At 35.4% G+C, this 16,850-nt stretch overlaps 1 protein-coding gene across 3 annotated transcripts in view; it reads left to right on the top strand.

Annotated features, from left to right (window-relative positions):
• NUDT3 (nudix hydrolase homolog 3) overlaps nt 1-15,807 on the top strand; it is an 88,843-nt gene extending 73,036 nt beyond the window's left edge. For all 3 annotated transcript variants that reach the window (XM_039042612.2, XM_039042611.2, XM_090317627.1), the window contains 9 exons: nt 229-306; nt 855-950; nt 12,501-12,607; nt 12,713-12,881; nt 13,862-13,945; nt 14,055-14,149; nt 14,223-14,313; nt 14,404-14,550; nt 15,520-15,807. In XM_039042612.2, coding sequence (XP_038898540.2) covers nt 229-306; nt 855-950; nt 12,501-12,607; nt 12,713-12,881; nt 13,862-13,945; nt 14,055-14,149; nt 14,223-14,313; nt 14,404-14,550; nt 15,520-15,591 — 939 coding nt within the window. In that variant the 3' untranslated portion in view covers nt 15,592-15,807. The remainder of the gene's footprint in view (nt 1-228; nt 307-854; nt 951-12,500; nt 12,608-12,712; nt 12,882-13,861; nt 13,946-14,054; nt 14,150-14,222; nt 14,314-14,403; nt 14,551-15,519) is intronic.
• Nucleotides 15,808-16,850: the final 1,043 nt, after the last annotated feature.

Genomic DNA, 16,850 nt, shown 5'->3' on the forward strand with positions numbered 1-16,850 from the left:
GGTGTTGGGATACGTCCCATAGTGTGTATTCTATTTAGCACCAGGTTTGATATCGGACTTGAATTTATTGATTGGTGCAATACCTTCCGTAAAATGGGGATTAATTAGTATTTTGATTGTTACTAATTTATATATGAAACTTGAATCTACTGGTTTTATAAAAGTAACAGTTCTTGTCAATTTACAACCTTCATATGTTAATGAAACCAATTTTTTGGATTGCATTAGGCTACATTTGAAGCTTTCATTGGAATTCGGGATGATAAAGGAACTGCTCAAGTAAAATTTTTTGGTGATAATTTGCAGGTAATGTTTTTTGAACCGTCCAAGTCACGACATGTATCTATTCATATTGGTTTTATTGCTGTTATAATACACATCCAAGTTCCTTATCCAAAAGAAAAAAAGGGTAAATATCAATTTATACCCTTGAACTTTAGGGATTATATCAATTTAAACCCTAAACTAATAATTGTATCAATCTAAACCCTGAACTATGGGGTTGTATCAATTTAAACCATAAACTAATAGTTGTATCAATTTAAACTCCGAACTTTAAAAAATGTAATCAATTTAAACCAACATTATGTTTTATTTGGATACACTTATGAAAGTTCAAGGTTCAAATTGATACTTATAAATATTTGAGGTTTAAATTGATATATTTATGAAAGTTTAGAGTTTAAATTGATACAGTTATTAGTTTAGGGTTTAAATTATATAATCCCTAAAGTTCAAGGGTATAAATTGATATTTGTCTAAAAAAAAAAAAGGATGATTTTCTGATCTTTTCTTAGGAAAGAGAGAAGTTTTTTCCCTATTGGGAGATGGTTCTAATGAAGTTCTTATTATAGGTCTTGGAACAAAATCTTCCTATGGACAATGCATACAAATCAAAAGATGTTAGTGCTGCTCCCATTCGTGTTGTTCAGCTTCTCTACAATGCTGGGGTAAGTTAACTTTTCACAATTTTCACAGGTTCTCATAAATATTATGTCCATTTATATTATAAGTCGTGCTTTCCGTAGTTTTATGTACATAAATTTTGTACACTAGGGAACATTTATCTTATACACTATATATTTATTTTGTAATTATTCATTAGGCAACATTTTACTTAGTTGGACATCCTTTATCTAGTGAGGTTTTTCTCATGGGTTTGGTTTTTTTTGTATGCCCTTGTATTCTTTTATTTATTTTTTTTCAATGAAAGCAATTGCTTCTATGAAAAAAAACTTGTACATAAATTATTTACTAGAAAAATTGGATAGAGATGGATATCTTGTGTGTTTTACATGTCCTAACTCTAAGGGAAAGATAAGTGGCAGCTCGATTCCATCACTAGCAAAAATGTGCACTCGTAAAAATGATGTTTATATAGAGGAGATGATTGGGATTGAGTGTTGAGAGAACAATTACAAAAGATCTTAGATTTAAGAAACTCAAACGAAGATAGAAAGGCTGATGGCTTCCCATTGCTTAACAAAATTTATGACCTAGAATACAAGGACATACCCTCAAAAGGAACCGAAATTTCTGACATAGAATACAATGACATACAAAAAAAGACAAGACCTCAAGAGGAATTCAGATTATGAAAGTATTAAAACTCTGATGTCACTAGCCTTCTTTGGAATCTTAATCCTCCAAACAGCAGACAAAACAATCTCTCTAATGGAAGAAGAGTCTATCAAGCAATGAAAGAAGGATAACAAGAAAAGCCTCCCAAAAGGTTAGGATTCCAGACATGAATATCTCTTCTCTCAATCCTAAAATTAAATTGCTCTTATCTAAGACTGAGAAAGCAAATGTCCACCACTTCTCGATCAGACAAGGACCTAAAAGCCAAAAGAAAAGGAGAAAAAGCTCATCAACCAGACCAAAAAAATCAGCCACCAAATGATTTTTAAAGGAAGACAAATGATAAAGATGAGAAAACGTAGAGCAGAGTGGTCTATCCCACACCCACGGATCCACCCAAAAATACGTTTCCTTTCCTTCCCTCATCACAAAATGGACAATGTAAGAGAAGGAAAGGAGCTCATAAGAGATATTTTTCCACAAATTTTGGTATGTGCTTTTAACCCCACATGACAATCACTCAAAAGGAAGAGGACCATATTTGCTAGTAATAATCCAAAACCCTATACCCTAAACCTTAAAACAACCAAAGTGAACTTAGCTCAATGGTAATTGACATGGCCTTCTTCCCTAAAGGCTGAAGGTTTGATCCTTCATCCCTATAGTTGTAGTACTAAAAAAAAATCGTTTGATAAAACAACCTTCCAATGAACTTTAGAAAGAAAGTTGAGCAGGGACTTAATTGATAGCAACTCAGATTTATGAAAGTATTGAAACTCTTATATCACTACCAAAGGACGAGATGAAGCACCTATCATATGCACAAGATAATGTCAATCAAACCTATATTGAAAAGTCTTTCGAAAGTCTCGCCTCTGAACATCTAATACCTAAGAGTTTTTGTCACTTTCCTTGGTTTGTTAATTTTGGTGAGTTAGAGGATTTTGCTATTTCTCTAACCTTTTCTTTCTGGTTAAATTTAAAATGATCTCTGACAAGAACCTTAGTTTTATCTGTTTCAAAATGTCTCATAAAGTGGTTTTTGCATTACTTAATCCTCACATTAGGAGAAATTTTAAAACTTCTGAAACAAAACTTTGGCTGTATATGCATCTATTATGTTGTTTTGTTCACCGATAGTATTGTTATTTATGTTAAATAAAGTGGTTTATGGCCTTAAAGTAACTTTAAATCTTCATTAAATACCATATAGTTCACCTGAATTGTACATCTTTGGCTTCCTTTAATAATGAGATCATTATGTCCTTCTCTTTCGGAATTCTGGGGGACTTTTTTTTTCTCTATTAGTCAACTTGTCACTGTTAACAGCTGGTTGGGTTGAATCAATTTGCTTGAGTTTCATTGTTTCGCATTTTTAGCTTAATGTCTCAGCTGTTATTCTCATTTTCAGTAAGCATTATACCTGAGGCATTCTATGACCTTGCTTTATGAATTTCCTTGAATTCTTATATACATGGTTTTTTTTTTTAACTTATTATTCATACATGTTCAAAACTTTTTCTCTCCTCGCTGTTAAATATCGTTACATCAAACCATGGTTGGTAATGAATCATAATAAATCCTGTTTTGAAGATGGCAATTTTTTTAACACAACTAGATAAAAGTGAATTGTAAGGAAAAGATAAAAACGTTCCAATTAAGACAAATATCCTTAATGGAAGGTTATTTTTAATCACCACTCGTCCGCCGTCGGCCACCACATTGCAGATCGTCCAGCTGTCACTGCCGCCGGCATTCTCACATTGCTGCTGCCGATCGGAAGATGTCGCTACCCATCATCGGCGGTGTTCCTCAGCCGCGACTGCTCCTCCGACTTCTTTTGTGGGTTGTTGCTGCCGTGGGTCTCGGTTCTAGCCATCGTCAGTCCGATTTCGGCAAGACGAATCGTGGAAGTAGAAAGTTGCAAGGTGAATGGTTCCTTCTTCTGCATCTAGTTCGAATCCGAATGGTTCTACGTTGAGGATATGGAAATCAACAAGCTCCTCCCTCTGGCCAAGGCTCACCTTCAGTGGCTTGTGGAGCAAATTTCAGAACTACTTCAGGGCCCAAGCAGCCGTTTCTTTCTCAAAAGGAACAGAGATGATTCGGGGGTAATGAGGTTTTCCAAATTCAGAGATATTACAGGTTGGGTTATGAGGTGTGTGGTCTGGCCAACTACCGGCAGTCGTTTTTTCATCCACGTTCTGATGGGTTCATCTAAAAAAGGATGGTATTCATTTCTTGGAATGCTTAAAGGTTTTTTGAGCAAGACCGAGCTTGCTGATCGGCAGACTTTGAAGAGTCAGGCTCCGAAAGATACCCCTTCCAACTTGGTTGTTATGGAATTTAAATCAAAAAGCCATAACCAGAGCTATGTGGAAATACTAAAGGTGAAAAGGAACACATAGTCCAATGCTTCCTCTTTGACAATTGAGAACTTGAGCAAAAAGTCACAGTCCTCTATTTTAGTGACAGCAGAGCAAAGTACGAATTTATGTTGGGTTCAAAAGAATTTCGAAGTGTTCGAGGAAGATTTTAGCAATCTATGGATTATATCAAGGTTGTTTGTGTTTAGTGAGTGGATAGAGATTGCTAAAGTACTTTGAGGACTTCTTTCAAACTAGAGTAATCATCAATCCTCTATTTAAGGCTTTGATCAAAATTTTTCAGGGCAAGTTAGAAGATCTACTTGAGGTCCCAGGCAAATGGTAGGCATTTGGTCCATTTCACTTGCTCTTTGAAAAATAGAATAAATTCAGTCATAGCAGACCTTTTGTGAAAGGATATGGGGGTTGGCTTTCAATTAAAAAACTTCCATTGGATTACTTGTCTCATAGCACATTTGAAGCAATTGGAGCTCATTTTGGAGGTCTTGAAAGTATTGCAATTGAAACGTTGAATCTTTTAAAGTGTTCGGAAGCCAAAATTCAGGTGAGGAAAAACTTATGTGAATTCATTTTGCGACCATAGAAATCAGGGATGAAAAGCGCAACAGCATTTTTTTAAATTATGGGGACATAGAATCAGTTGAAGCTCCAAGCATAAGTCGTGGTAATTTATTTATCAAAGATTTTACAAATCCAATCGATCTAGTCCATTTGAATCAAGTGTTACAGGATGAAGGCTTTAATGTCTGCATATTAAAATCGAAATGGTTTTTCCTTACATCATCATAGTCCAAGCCAGAGCTCTCAAGAAACCCCTTTCGCGGCACTCAAGCAAGATGTTTTACAAAAATAAAAAATCCAATCAGAGACTAAGTCTTCTTCACCAAAGAACAGCAACAATCCTTCACCGGCCGACCATCAAAATTCAAAATTGAAGATGAAGATCAATCAGAAAGGTGTGAACACAACAATGGAATCAGAAGAGTTAGGTTTAATGAGGAGAGAGAATTTAGTCGGCGGTTTTTCTATTGGGCCCAATGACGCGCCTTGTAATAATTCCCCTGACGATGCAATTTTGAAAGCTTCTCAATCTAAGGCCGTTGATATTCCAATGGTAATAATCCAACGGTCCCCTGCTCTTACTTTGGATGTCTCAAATTCCACGACTAACAAGGAACCGTTGGTATTCTCCTCTAAGGAAAACTTAGCCAATACAGGCGAAAACATTAACATGAACGGTCGTGCGCTTAACCATCTGTCTTCAACGTCTATTTCTTCAGACATTGCCCCAAAGCTTCCGTCGGTTTCGCAAAAGTTCTCGACACTCCTGAAGCCATTCCCTAAGCACTTCTCAAGGAAGAAAGATTCTTATTCAGGCCAAGGGCAATAGAAAACAATAATGATAAGTTGGAAGTTTGTTGTTCTCGAGTTCAAGCCCATGCTCGAGGAAGAAGAGACCTATTTTCAAGGTAAGTGTAGTGATTAAAAATTCAGCATTGTTGAAGAATTGTTGTGTGAGAGCACAGATTCTACCCATTGCTAGCAAAAAGAAAAGACCCATCCTCAAGTCAAGTGTTTCAGACAGCAATCCGGATTTGTTAGAAGTGTGTTGTGCCCAAGCTCAAGTCCCTGCTCTATCCAAGAGGTCAGTAAGTCTTTCCTCACCAACCCAACAGTTTAAACACACTGTTTTCTCCTTTCCTAATTTGAAGGTTCAATTTTTGAGAGGTATGCCATGCCTTCCTTCAGATTCTTCTCAAAAAGGGAAATTTGAATCAGATAATGAATCTTCTATTAGTGAAGATTCAAATGACTATGAGAATGGAGTTGATCATGATGAACTAGTCAAGAGGATAATTTTGGGATGGATCTCAATGCTTTGTTTCAGAATGAAGTTGATTTGGAAGATAATATGATGAATGTTGCTGCTTGTTTCTCTCCACTACATCCTTCATGTAAAACTCTTATGTTTGAGAAAGAATCAGAATATTCTATTCATTCACCAAAGATATGAATATATACAAGTGTACAAAGCATACAAAAGGAAAATATCACAAAATATTTACAAGAATGGAGAACCCTAACTATAGAATTATAACACTCCCCCTCATGTTGGAGCATATATGTTAATCATGCCCAACTTGTTACATAGATAATCTATACGTCTTCCATCCAATGCTTTCGTGAAGATATCTCCTAGTTGTTCTCCAGTCTTCACATATCTTGTAGATACCAACCCTTGTTGAATTTTCTCACATACAAAATGGCAATCAACTTCAATATGTTTAGTTCTTTCATGAAATACTGGATTAGTCGCAATATGAAGTACTGCTTGATTATCACACCACAACTTTGTCGATGCGTTAATTTCAAATCCCAACTCAACAAGAAGTTCATATATCCAAATCAATTCACACACAGATTGTGTCATTGCTCTATATTCTGATTCTGCATTTGAACGTGACACCACATTTTGCTTCTTACTCTTCCAAGAAATCAAATTACCACCAACAAAAACACAATACCCTGAAGTTGATCTTCTGTCTTCTTTAGATCCTGCCCAATCAGCGTCTGAGAAAAATTCTATATTAGTATGACCATAATCCTTATATAATAAACCACGTCCGGGAGCAGCCTTCAAATAACAAAGAATCTGTTCCAATGCAGCCCAATGATCAACCGTAGGGCATGACATGTATTGACTCACAATACTTACTGAATAGGCTATGTCGGGTCGAGTCACTGTAAGGTAATTAAGTTTTCCCATTAACCTCCTATATCTTTCAGGATCTTTTAGCAATTCTCCATCTTTTGTGAGCTGTAAGTTGGGCATCATTCGGGTATTACCTCAATTCTTAAGAAGTATTTCAACATGCCCAAATCTTTTGTATGGAATTGACTATGAAGAAAGGTCTTTAGAGGCTGGATACCTAAAGCATTATCACCAGTAATCACAATATCATCCACATATACAACTAACAAGATGACACCACCCTCAGATCTCTTAAAAAAGACTGAATGATCTGACCTGCTCTTCCGCATTCCAAAGCTTTCAATCACCTGACTAAATTTACCAAACCAAGCTCGTGGGCTCTGCTTTAATCCATACAAGGATTTACGAAGGCGACACACCATTCCATTCTCCCCTGAGCAACAAACCCTGGTGGTTGCTCGATATACACCTCTTCTTGAAGATCACCATGAAGAAATGCATTTTTTATATCAAGTTGATGTAAAGGCCAATGATTGATTGAAGCTAATGAAATAAACAACCGCACAAATGCCATTTTTGCTACAGGAGAAAAAATATCAGCATAGTCAATGCCATAAGTTTGTGCGTAGCCTTTCGCTACAAGGCGCGATTTTAACCGAGCAACAGAACCATCAGGAGTGACTTTAACTGCAAACACCCATTTACAACCGATAACCTTCTTTCCTGCAGGGAGAGAAACTAAATCCCAAGTACAATTATCATCTAAGGCAGTCATCTCCTCCACCATTGCGGCACACCAACCAGGATGAGACAAAGCCTCATGAACAGTTTTAGGGATGGATACTGACTCTAAGGATCCAATGAATGAACATGTGGAAGGCGACAAATGGTTATATGAAACAAAAGAGGAAATAGGATGAGCACATATACGTTTACCTTTACGAAGAGCAATAAGGAGATCATCACTCGTTTCTGGATCCACTGACGAAGAAGACTCTGGTACAGGGCATGGAACTGAAGGAGGTTGTCGTCGAGTATAGACCTTAACAATGGGTGGAAGAGTAGAGGTAGCCACAGATAGAGATGAATCAGGAAGAGGATCGAGGGGAGAAATAACTGTGTAGACAAGGAAATCATCCTCTAATTCGGAGAGAATGATGGTGATGAAAAAAATGGGGTATGTTCAAAAAACGTGATATCAGGAGAGACTAAATATTTATTTAGACTAGGACAATAACACCAATACCCCTTTTGGACATGGGAATAACCAAGAAAAATACATTTTAAGGACTTTGGATCCAACTTGGTATGCTGAGGCCGAACATCCCGAACAAAGCAGGTACAACCAAATATTTTGGGTGGAATGGGAAACAAATTTTGCTTGGGGCATAAAGTATGAAAAGGTATCTCACCCTTAAGAATGGAAGAAGGCATGCGATTTATTAAGAAACAAGCTGTGAAAACAGCATCAGCCCAAAAGGATTTTGGAACATGCATCTGAAACATCAAAGCTCTGGCTGTCTCAAGGAGATGACGAATCTTTCGTTCTGCAACCCCATTTTGAGATGGAGTATCGACACAAGAAGATTGATGATGAATGCCATGGGCATCTAAATAAGACTTGAGTGTATGAGAGAAATATTCCTTAGCATTATCATTTCGTAGGATTTTAAAAGCACCACTAAACTGAGTTTGAATTTCAGCATGGAAGTTACGAAAATGAGAAAGTAACTCAGAACGAATTTTCATTAAATATGACCACGTTACAAGAATAATCATCGACAAATGTAACAAAATACCTAAACCCTCTTTTGGACTCAATAGGACAAGGACCCCAAACATCAGAATGGACTAATTCAAAAGGAGCACTAGCTCGTTTATTGACTCGAGGATACAAACTCAAATGATGAAATTTAGCAAACTGACATGACTCACAATCTAAAGAAGACAAATGTTGAAGTTTTGGACGAAGACTCTTCAACACAGAGATAGACGGATGACCCAAACGACAATGCTCTTCAAAGGGAGACGACACACTTGAGCATGTGATGGCCGTCGGTGTTTGTGGTTCAAAGATGTAAAGACCTCCAAATTCACGCCCTTTACTAATAGTCTGTTTCGTCATAAGATCCTGAAATAAGCAATAACCAGGAAAAAATGAGACATAATAATGAAAATCATGAGTGAGTTTACTGACCGAAATCAAATTAAACAAGAAATGTGGTAAATTTAAAACTGATGACAAAGAAATTGATTCAGTAAGATGGACGGTTCCTGATCCTAAAACAGGAGTGGAGGTTCCATCAGCTATAGTGACATTAGGTGAAGAGGTAGATGTACAAAGGTTAGAGAATAAACTGGGGTTACCTGTCATATGGTCTGTAGCACCAGAGTCAATGACCGATTTTGACGTGGAGGAAAAAAGGCATTTAGAAATGTTACCTGTCTCTGCGATGGCCGTAATGGGAGTAGAAGATGATGCCCTCAATGACTCTTGATACTGCTGAAATTTAGCAAACTCCTCTGCAGAAATCGTAATTGACTTGTCAAGATTATCAGAAGTAGAGGCGACATGTGTAGAGGGTGATGGCATCCTCTGACCCTTATTCAGCAATTTTCTGCATTCACGCTTCATATGGCCAGGTTTATGACAATAATAGCAAATGACACCTCCTGAATTTGATCTTTGGTTATTTGAATGACCTTTGAAGCTATTTGATTCAACCCCCTTATTACCTCTATAATCATTTGTGCGCCCAATCAAAGCACCGCTAGAATCAGATGATGTAACTGCTTTGTGTCTTTTCAGTACGAAGTATTCGAGTGTAAGCTTCTTCCAACGATGAGATATTTGAGCTTGACAACACTTGATCTTTGGCCATCTCATATTTAGGTGCAAGACCTACTAAAAAACTCATGATAAACAACTTTTCACGTTGAGCCATTAGAACTTTTGGATCCTTGCTAATTGGCATCAAGGCATTGAATTCCGCGCATGTATTTTTAACCTCCATAAAGTAGCCTGTAAGAGATTTTTCTCCTTGATCAGGTTGATATGTTGATATAGAGTCTTACAAACATCAAACACTCTATTAATATTCTCTTTCCCTGAATAAAGGAAATCCAGATATTCCAATAGTTCCTTGACTGATTCGCAGTGATTTACTAGTTCAACAATTTCACGGTCAATAGAATTCTTGATTTGTAGAAGCATCCTTGAATCGTTCCACCACCAAATCTTCTTATTAGCATCAATTGGTGGCTCTTCTGTGATGTGATCATCTATCTCCATGCTCCTAATAAAGTGGCGGACATTTGATCTCCATGAATAGTAGTTGGATCCATTCAACTTGTGTTCAGTTACTTTTGACACCATAGGAACTATTTCAGACATGACTACTGGTTTCTTATCAGCCATTACCTCAAAAACAAAGACATCGGACAGCAGAGAATCAAACCCTAATTTACTGAAGAGATGTCTTTACAAGCAGTGAGAATATCTATATATCCCAAACAAACATACCACCATGAAGAGCCAACAACACTGAGGAAACCCACAGAAGACGGACGAAAAACGGCGGCACACGCGCCTACACGCGCCGGCGCGTGGACGGACAGCAAACTGGAACAATCGGCGTGTAAGCCTTACGCACTGGTCAGATGGCAACCAGACTTTGGGGTTTTATAGATCGGCAGCTGGGCTTCTCGTTGGACTGGGCGGTGTCGAAAAAAAAGCTTTTTTTTTTCCCGCGTCTGCGGCGACTGACGGCGTTGGCGGCTGATGACTGCGGCGGCAGCGGCTAACGATGGCGAATGAACCGAAGACGGCAACTGTGAGCAAAAGTGTAAACTCACCTCTCCACAAAACCCTAAACGTATCACAAATGGGTTCTAAATTCTCAAACCCTAAGGTTCACAAAAACCCTAAGTTTATTTAGAGAGCTCTGATACCATGTAAAACTCTTAGGTTTGAGAAAGAATCAGAATACTCTATTCATTCACCAAAGATATGAATATATTCAAGTGTGCAAAGCATATAAAAGGAAAATATCACAAAATATTTACAAGAATGGAAAACCCTAACTATAGAATTATAACACTTTGGAACTCCTATCAAATTTGGAGTCTATTGTGGAAGAATGGGGTTTAGTCTTCGGTTGACTCTACCCTCCTTGTCAGAATTTGTTTGAACTTTTCTACCTATAATTCAGAAATGAAAATTGTTTCTTGAAAAGGAGTTGGAGAAAGCATTTTGGAAATCCAAGAGTCCATGACGAGTTATTATCATGGATTGGTTAATGAGTCATAGAATCTATAATTGTTCAGCATTGGCTTTAGCGCATCAAAAGCTTCCTTCTCCATGAATGGCTCCCTCAACTTGTCCCCTTTCGCCTTTCGTGATCATTTTTGTAGGTTTTGGTTGATCCTTTACTGAAATCTGGCCCTAAAATATTGTATCAAAGTCAAAGTTTTATTAGCTGATCCTTGGTTTAGAAAAAATTCAAAGATCAACTCCTGGCTGGACCGGTTTGTGATAGCAAGTCTTAAAGCTTCATCTTAGGGCACCTTGTCCAAGATCTTTGCAGACTTCTCGGTTCAAGACATAAGTTTAAACTGGAGGGCATTTATATTACCAGTTTACTAGTCCTAATTCTTCTAGTGATCCTTCTTGCTTTAGTTTGTTTTGTTTTGTTTTTGCTTAGTTCCCCTGTAGCTTCGATGAATGGTGCTTTTGGCTTTTTTGTATTGGTCTTCGAGTGTTTGTTGCAATTTCTTGTCCACTTGGATAGATATTGGATATGATGAGGGTGCTATGGGGATGTCAACCTAGTTGAGATGCCTGGGTGCATATGTTGATCATTTGTTCTAATTCTTGTTGCTCTTAGTTTCTAGATATCGTACTTTGAGCATTAGTCTCATCTCATTTTTTCAATGAAGAGACTTGTTTCCATTTAAAAAAAATGGCAATTTTTTATTGATTGCCGATGGACAACATCTGAAAAAATTGCAGCTTCATGTGGTATGATTTTCTTTATGTAACCAAGATTTTTATTTTCTATTAATTATTCTTTTTTTGGATGAATTCAAACATGTTACAATTTGGATTTGTTTTGTACTGCTTGGTTCGGCTCTTTTCCTTTTCCTTTTCCTCCAAGAACTTTTTGTTTTTTTTTTTTGTTGGAATTTCTACTTTTATGAATGGTTATGTGTTACTATTGTTTGTGGAATATAGTCTTTTTTGGCTTTTTCCCCCATATTTGTAATATGTCTTTTTCCTATCTAAGAACTAATTTGCACATATTAAATAATTAAGATATTGATATTGTCTCAAAATTAAGATGGTATCAGAGCTCATAAAAACGAGTATTTAGTTATTAAAAAAAAAAGATTCGATCGAAGAATGGTGGGTCCAAATAGGCACCATTTTTGAGGAGGATCCTATATTAGAACTATGAAACGACCTCACAATGTTATTAAGATACATGAGTTACTCATCTTATTGATAGTTGATTGAGATAGAACTCATGTTTATCTAATATTTCCCTTTTCCTTTTTCATTTTTCAAAATTTACCTCAGGATTATGGTTTATTCAGCATAGGAAACAGTAGTTCGAGACATGAATTATTCTCACTCTTACAGAGGCTAACTATGCTGAATTGAGAATTATCATCAACAAGAAATTGGATGTTGATTATCGTGGAGACCAGTAGTTTCTACTATCTACGTGAATTGTTCAATACCTTTAGAGAGGCAAACCATGATAATCTATAAAGTAGATCTGTAAGAAGTTGTGGTTAATCTGTTGACATTTTATCAGGATGTAAAGGGTCCTCAGACTGTTGCTTTCAATTTGCCAAATGACGAGCGAATTGTAAAAGACCGAGGAACATCAATGGTTATGCTTAAGAATGTTTCAGAGGCCAAGTACTGTATCTTTCCTTGTCATGGACTAATTTCTATCTTAACTTTGAGTTATCTGATGGGAAATTATTGAACATTAAAAATATGCTTGTTTTCACATTTTTCTAGGTTCAAGCATATTCTTCAGCCTATTGCTGATGTTTGTATTACAAATGAGCAACGTGAATTTGTGGATTTCGATTCATTCTTTACTCATACAATTTTCCATGAGTGTTGCCACGGTATTGGGCCTCATACCATTACTCTTCCGAATGGTAAAAAATCTACCGTGAGATTGGTGAGTACCATAGAGTTTTTGTTTTGACATATTTGATTATTATTTCTCTATTTTTGGATACGGATATTACTCTTATACCATGACAAAAATCATGGTTAGATTGGTAAGTTGAGTTCTAAAAATTTTCTGTTTAATATATTTTATTTTATACTCTGGATGTGAATGTTGCTCTTATATTGAGGATAAAATCACTGTTTCACATGTTGCCCTCATTTTTTTGAAGTATAAAATACTAATAATGAATGGAGCCACCCTTATTCTGAAAGCTATACTAATTGCCTAAATTACATCTAGTGACGTTTGTTTATAAGAATATGTTACAGGATGAGTTTTTCTGTTTCAATATATACATGTGTTAAAGGTTGAGTTACAAAAAAAATATGTTAAGGTTATAAATTTTAGACTTGGTTAATAGAGGAATTAGGTTGTAAATTTCATCAGTTATGTAACGGAAAAGGGTTGGACACTTTGAAAGATGACGATAGAATGTAATATCTCTCATCTATGTATATGCTAGGTATTCTTTTCATATAGTGTTCATTCCGAAAACAAGATGTTTGTTTCCGAACTTTCTTGGCCTATCTCGTAATTCTTAAGACGGGAAATTTGGTTTATTCTTCTGGAAGTCTGTATTGTGAATGGAGAATTTATTGGCTCAGATAGAAAGAGAACGTTGGGCTGTTGGTTGTTGAATTTGGGTGAGATGGAGCCTACATGTTTACTTTTGTTGGTGTGCCTTGTGATTCCCAAGACTATACGTTTGGCTTGTCTTTATAAATGGAGCTGTGCAATTCTTTAGTTATTTTCTAATTTGAGTAATCTTGTGGTCCTGATCCTGTTGAACATAAAACTGTCTTAAATGTCAATGGGGGAAAGAAGGGACAAATTTCGCTTCAGACTCTGACTTCTATTTTCTATTTCAGGTTTTATTGGAGATCTTTCTAGTGGTAATAGTATCTTCTATTTATCTTTTGTTACAGGAACTGCAAGAACTCCACTCAGCTTTGGAGGAGGCAAAAGCAGACATTGTAGGCCTTTGGGCACTGAGGTTCCTTACCCTCCAGGTTAGTTGATATTTGAGTCAATCGACCTTAAATACAATATTTTACAAAAGAAATTCTTGTATTCTCTGATCATTTATTTACTTATCTTATATGTTGGAATCTCGACCAGGGCCTGCTACCAGGAGCTTCATTGAAGTCCGTGTATGCTACTTTCCTTGCAGGATGCTTCCGGTCCGTACGATTCGGCTTATCAGAGGCTCATGGGTAAGCTATCAATACGACATTGTTTCTTCCACTTTTGTTTCCTTGCCTAGCACCTTAGACTTTCGGTTGGCAGAAAAGGACAGGCATTGCAGTTCAATTGGCTATACGAGAAAGAAGCCTTCGTTTTAAATCCAGATGAAACTTTTTCTGTTAATTTTGACAAGGTACAGCCCTAGACATTGACAAAATTTCATCTTCAAATGAGTTGGTTTTCGTGAGTTAAATTCTACGAATCTTTTGTTTTTGTTTTTAAGGTGGAAGATGCAGTTGAAAGCCTGAGTAGGGAGATACTAACCATTCAGGCAAGAGGTGATAAGGAATCAGCAAAACTGCTTCTTCAGAAATACGGTGTCATGTCAGAACCATTGAATTTAGCATTGCATAATTTAGAACGAATCCAGGTAAATGTTGACAAACACCATGAATTTAGACAGAAAAAATGTTTTTTAAAAGAATCATTTTTATTTATTTTTATTTAAAAAAAATATTTAAAGTGCGTTTTAAAAGTGTTTCAAAAGCTATATTTGAGTGATTGCCAAATACTTCACTTTTTTTTTCAAATAACTTAATTTCAAAATTAAACATATGAAAAGTTAAACTAAACACACCCTTACTATTTAAACACCTTAATTGGTTGCTATGTAATAGTATTATTGGATTCTATTTCTTATTAAATATAGGTTATTGAGTAGAATCAAATAGTTAATCTAACAAGCGATTTTGCCATTTTTTATAAACTATGAGTTATGCCCTTTTGAAATTGATCTCTTATTTATTGTCCATTTGACTTTTTAAGTGTTTAAAAATGTATTGTGCAAGTTACAAAAACATTCCTGAAGTATATGGTAGTTGCAAGATCATCATTAAACTTTCAATTGTAAAAATTGAGTCCTCAAACTTATATAAGTGTTAAGATTGAACTCTCAAACTTATAATAGTGGTAGAATCAAAGTTTAACCTTCAAACTTATACAATTATAAGTTCTACAATTATGTAAGTTTGAGATTCCAATTTTAGCACTGTATAAAGTTCAAAAGTTTGAGGGTATAATTGCAATAACCAACATATTTTAGGGGTGGATTTTATCTTTATATTTTTATTTTAAAGTACAAAAAATGTTTTTAAGTATTTAAAAAGTTAACCCAAATGAGCTCTTAATTTACTATGTTAAACTTTAATGTAATCCTTCACGCTTATATTCCATTAGGAAAATTTTGAAATTTTCAAAGAAGTTGATTTTAGGGCAAGCACAATTGAAGATAGAACACATTCGAATATGATGTTATATCACTATTGAGATCAAAAATTCACGATCGTAAATTTAATATTATATCAATATTATACTAAGTAATTTTCTTCAACCAATTTAGGTACCTGTGGATATAGCTCCTGAATTTCCAATTGCCAAAGAAATATTGGGGAAGAAGCAATTTGGAATATGATGATTGTTGTGGTTTGTAATAATAAATTGCATGTATCTGCCATCTTTGTGGACTAACTAGGGATGTCCAAATAATCCGACAACCCGAGCAATCTGGACTACCCAAACAAAAATGTAAAGGTTAAGTTGGGTCGTGTGTTGGCTAAAAAAAATTGGTTTGATTTAACCCAATTTGAATTTTATCTATTTAATAAAAAAAATATATTTATTTCTTTTATTTGAAATTTGATTACTTTGTATTGATTAATTTATGAATTTTTAATATTTTTCTTTTTAAATTGTTATGATATTTGTCTTTGTTTAAAGTTTACAATAAATATCATAGATGTTTGGTATTTAGCATTTGAATTTTATGAGATTTTAATTATTAGTCCTGTTGTATATAAATTTACATATTTTAATTAAAAAAACGTTATAATGCAACAACCCATCTAACTGAATTGGTTCAAGAAATATCTTGAACCATGTACACTCCTAGGATTAACTATTTATATAAATGAAATGCATTAATATTTCCATTGCTCAGCATAGGGCAATTGGAATGTTATTGTTTGGTAATGCTTGGCTGTAGCTCCCATCTTTAAGGAGTAACCATTTCTTTTAATAAAATACATTAATAATATTTCCACTGTCCATCACGGGGCCTTATTGAGCCCAGTTTCTGAGGCAAAAACAAATTATTGAGGATATTTCTAGTACATTGGTTAATATTTAACACTGTCATTAAAAGATATATTATTTTATTTCTCCATTTATACTCATTGAAGATTTTTTTACGACAAACAATGAAGTTAGAATGAAAATTTTTCCCAATTGATCAGCCTGTTTTTTCATTTTTTATTTTTTTGGTTTCCCATTTTTTACTTCTAATTTTTGTTACCCAATTTCTCAAAATTTCATATCATTTTCAAAACAGATGCTGACAAAGTAAACTCTATTTGATGAATATTAATTGGTTAAATTACAAATTTGATCTTTATGGTTTGAAGAATGTTAGAATGTAGCGATAAGGATGATACATCAGCTCCTTTGACAAAAGAAGAAGGCCAGCTTGGAGCTACCTCAGCAACCACTATGGCGTCTCTCTCTCCCCAAATCGTTTCTGGTATAACCAACTACTGCCCGATCACCTGCACACCAAAAAAGGATAGAAGCTGTTAAATTTGATTCCTTCCCATTTTGTCGTTTCTCATATTCAATTGATGTATATATTTCTCCTATTCATTCTGTAAATGATACAAGAAAAGAGAAGGAAATAAC

This window comes from Benincasa hispida, chromosome 9 (assembly GCF_027475165.1).
Source record: "Benincasa hispida cultivar pf3 chromosome 9, pf3_genome.v1.1, whole genome shotgun sequence".
NCBI lineage: Eukaryota > Viridiplantae > Streptophyta > Magnoliopsida > Cucurbitales > Cucurbitaceae > Benincasa > Benincasa hispida.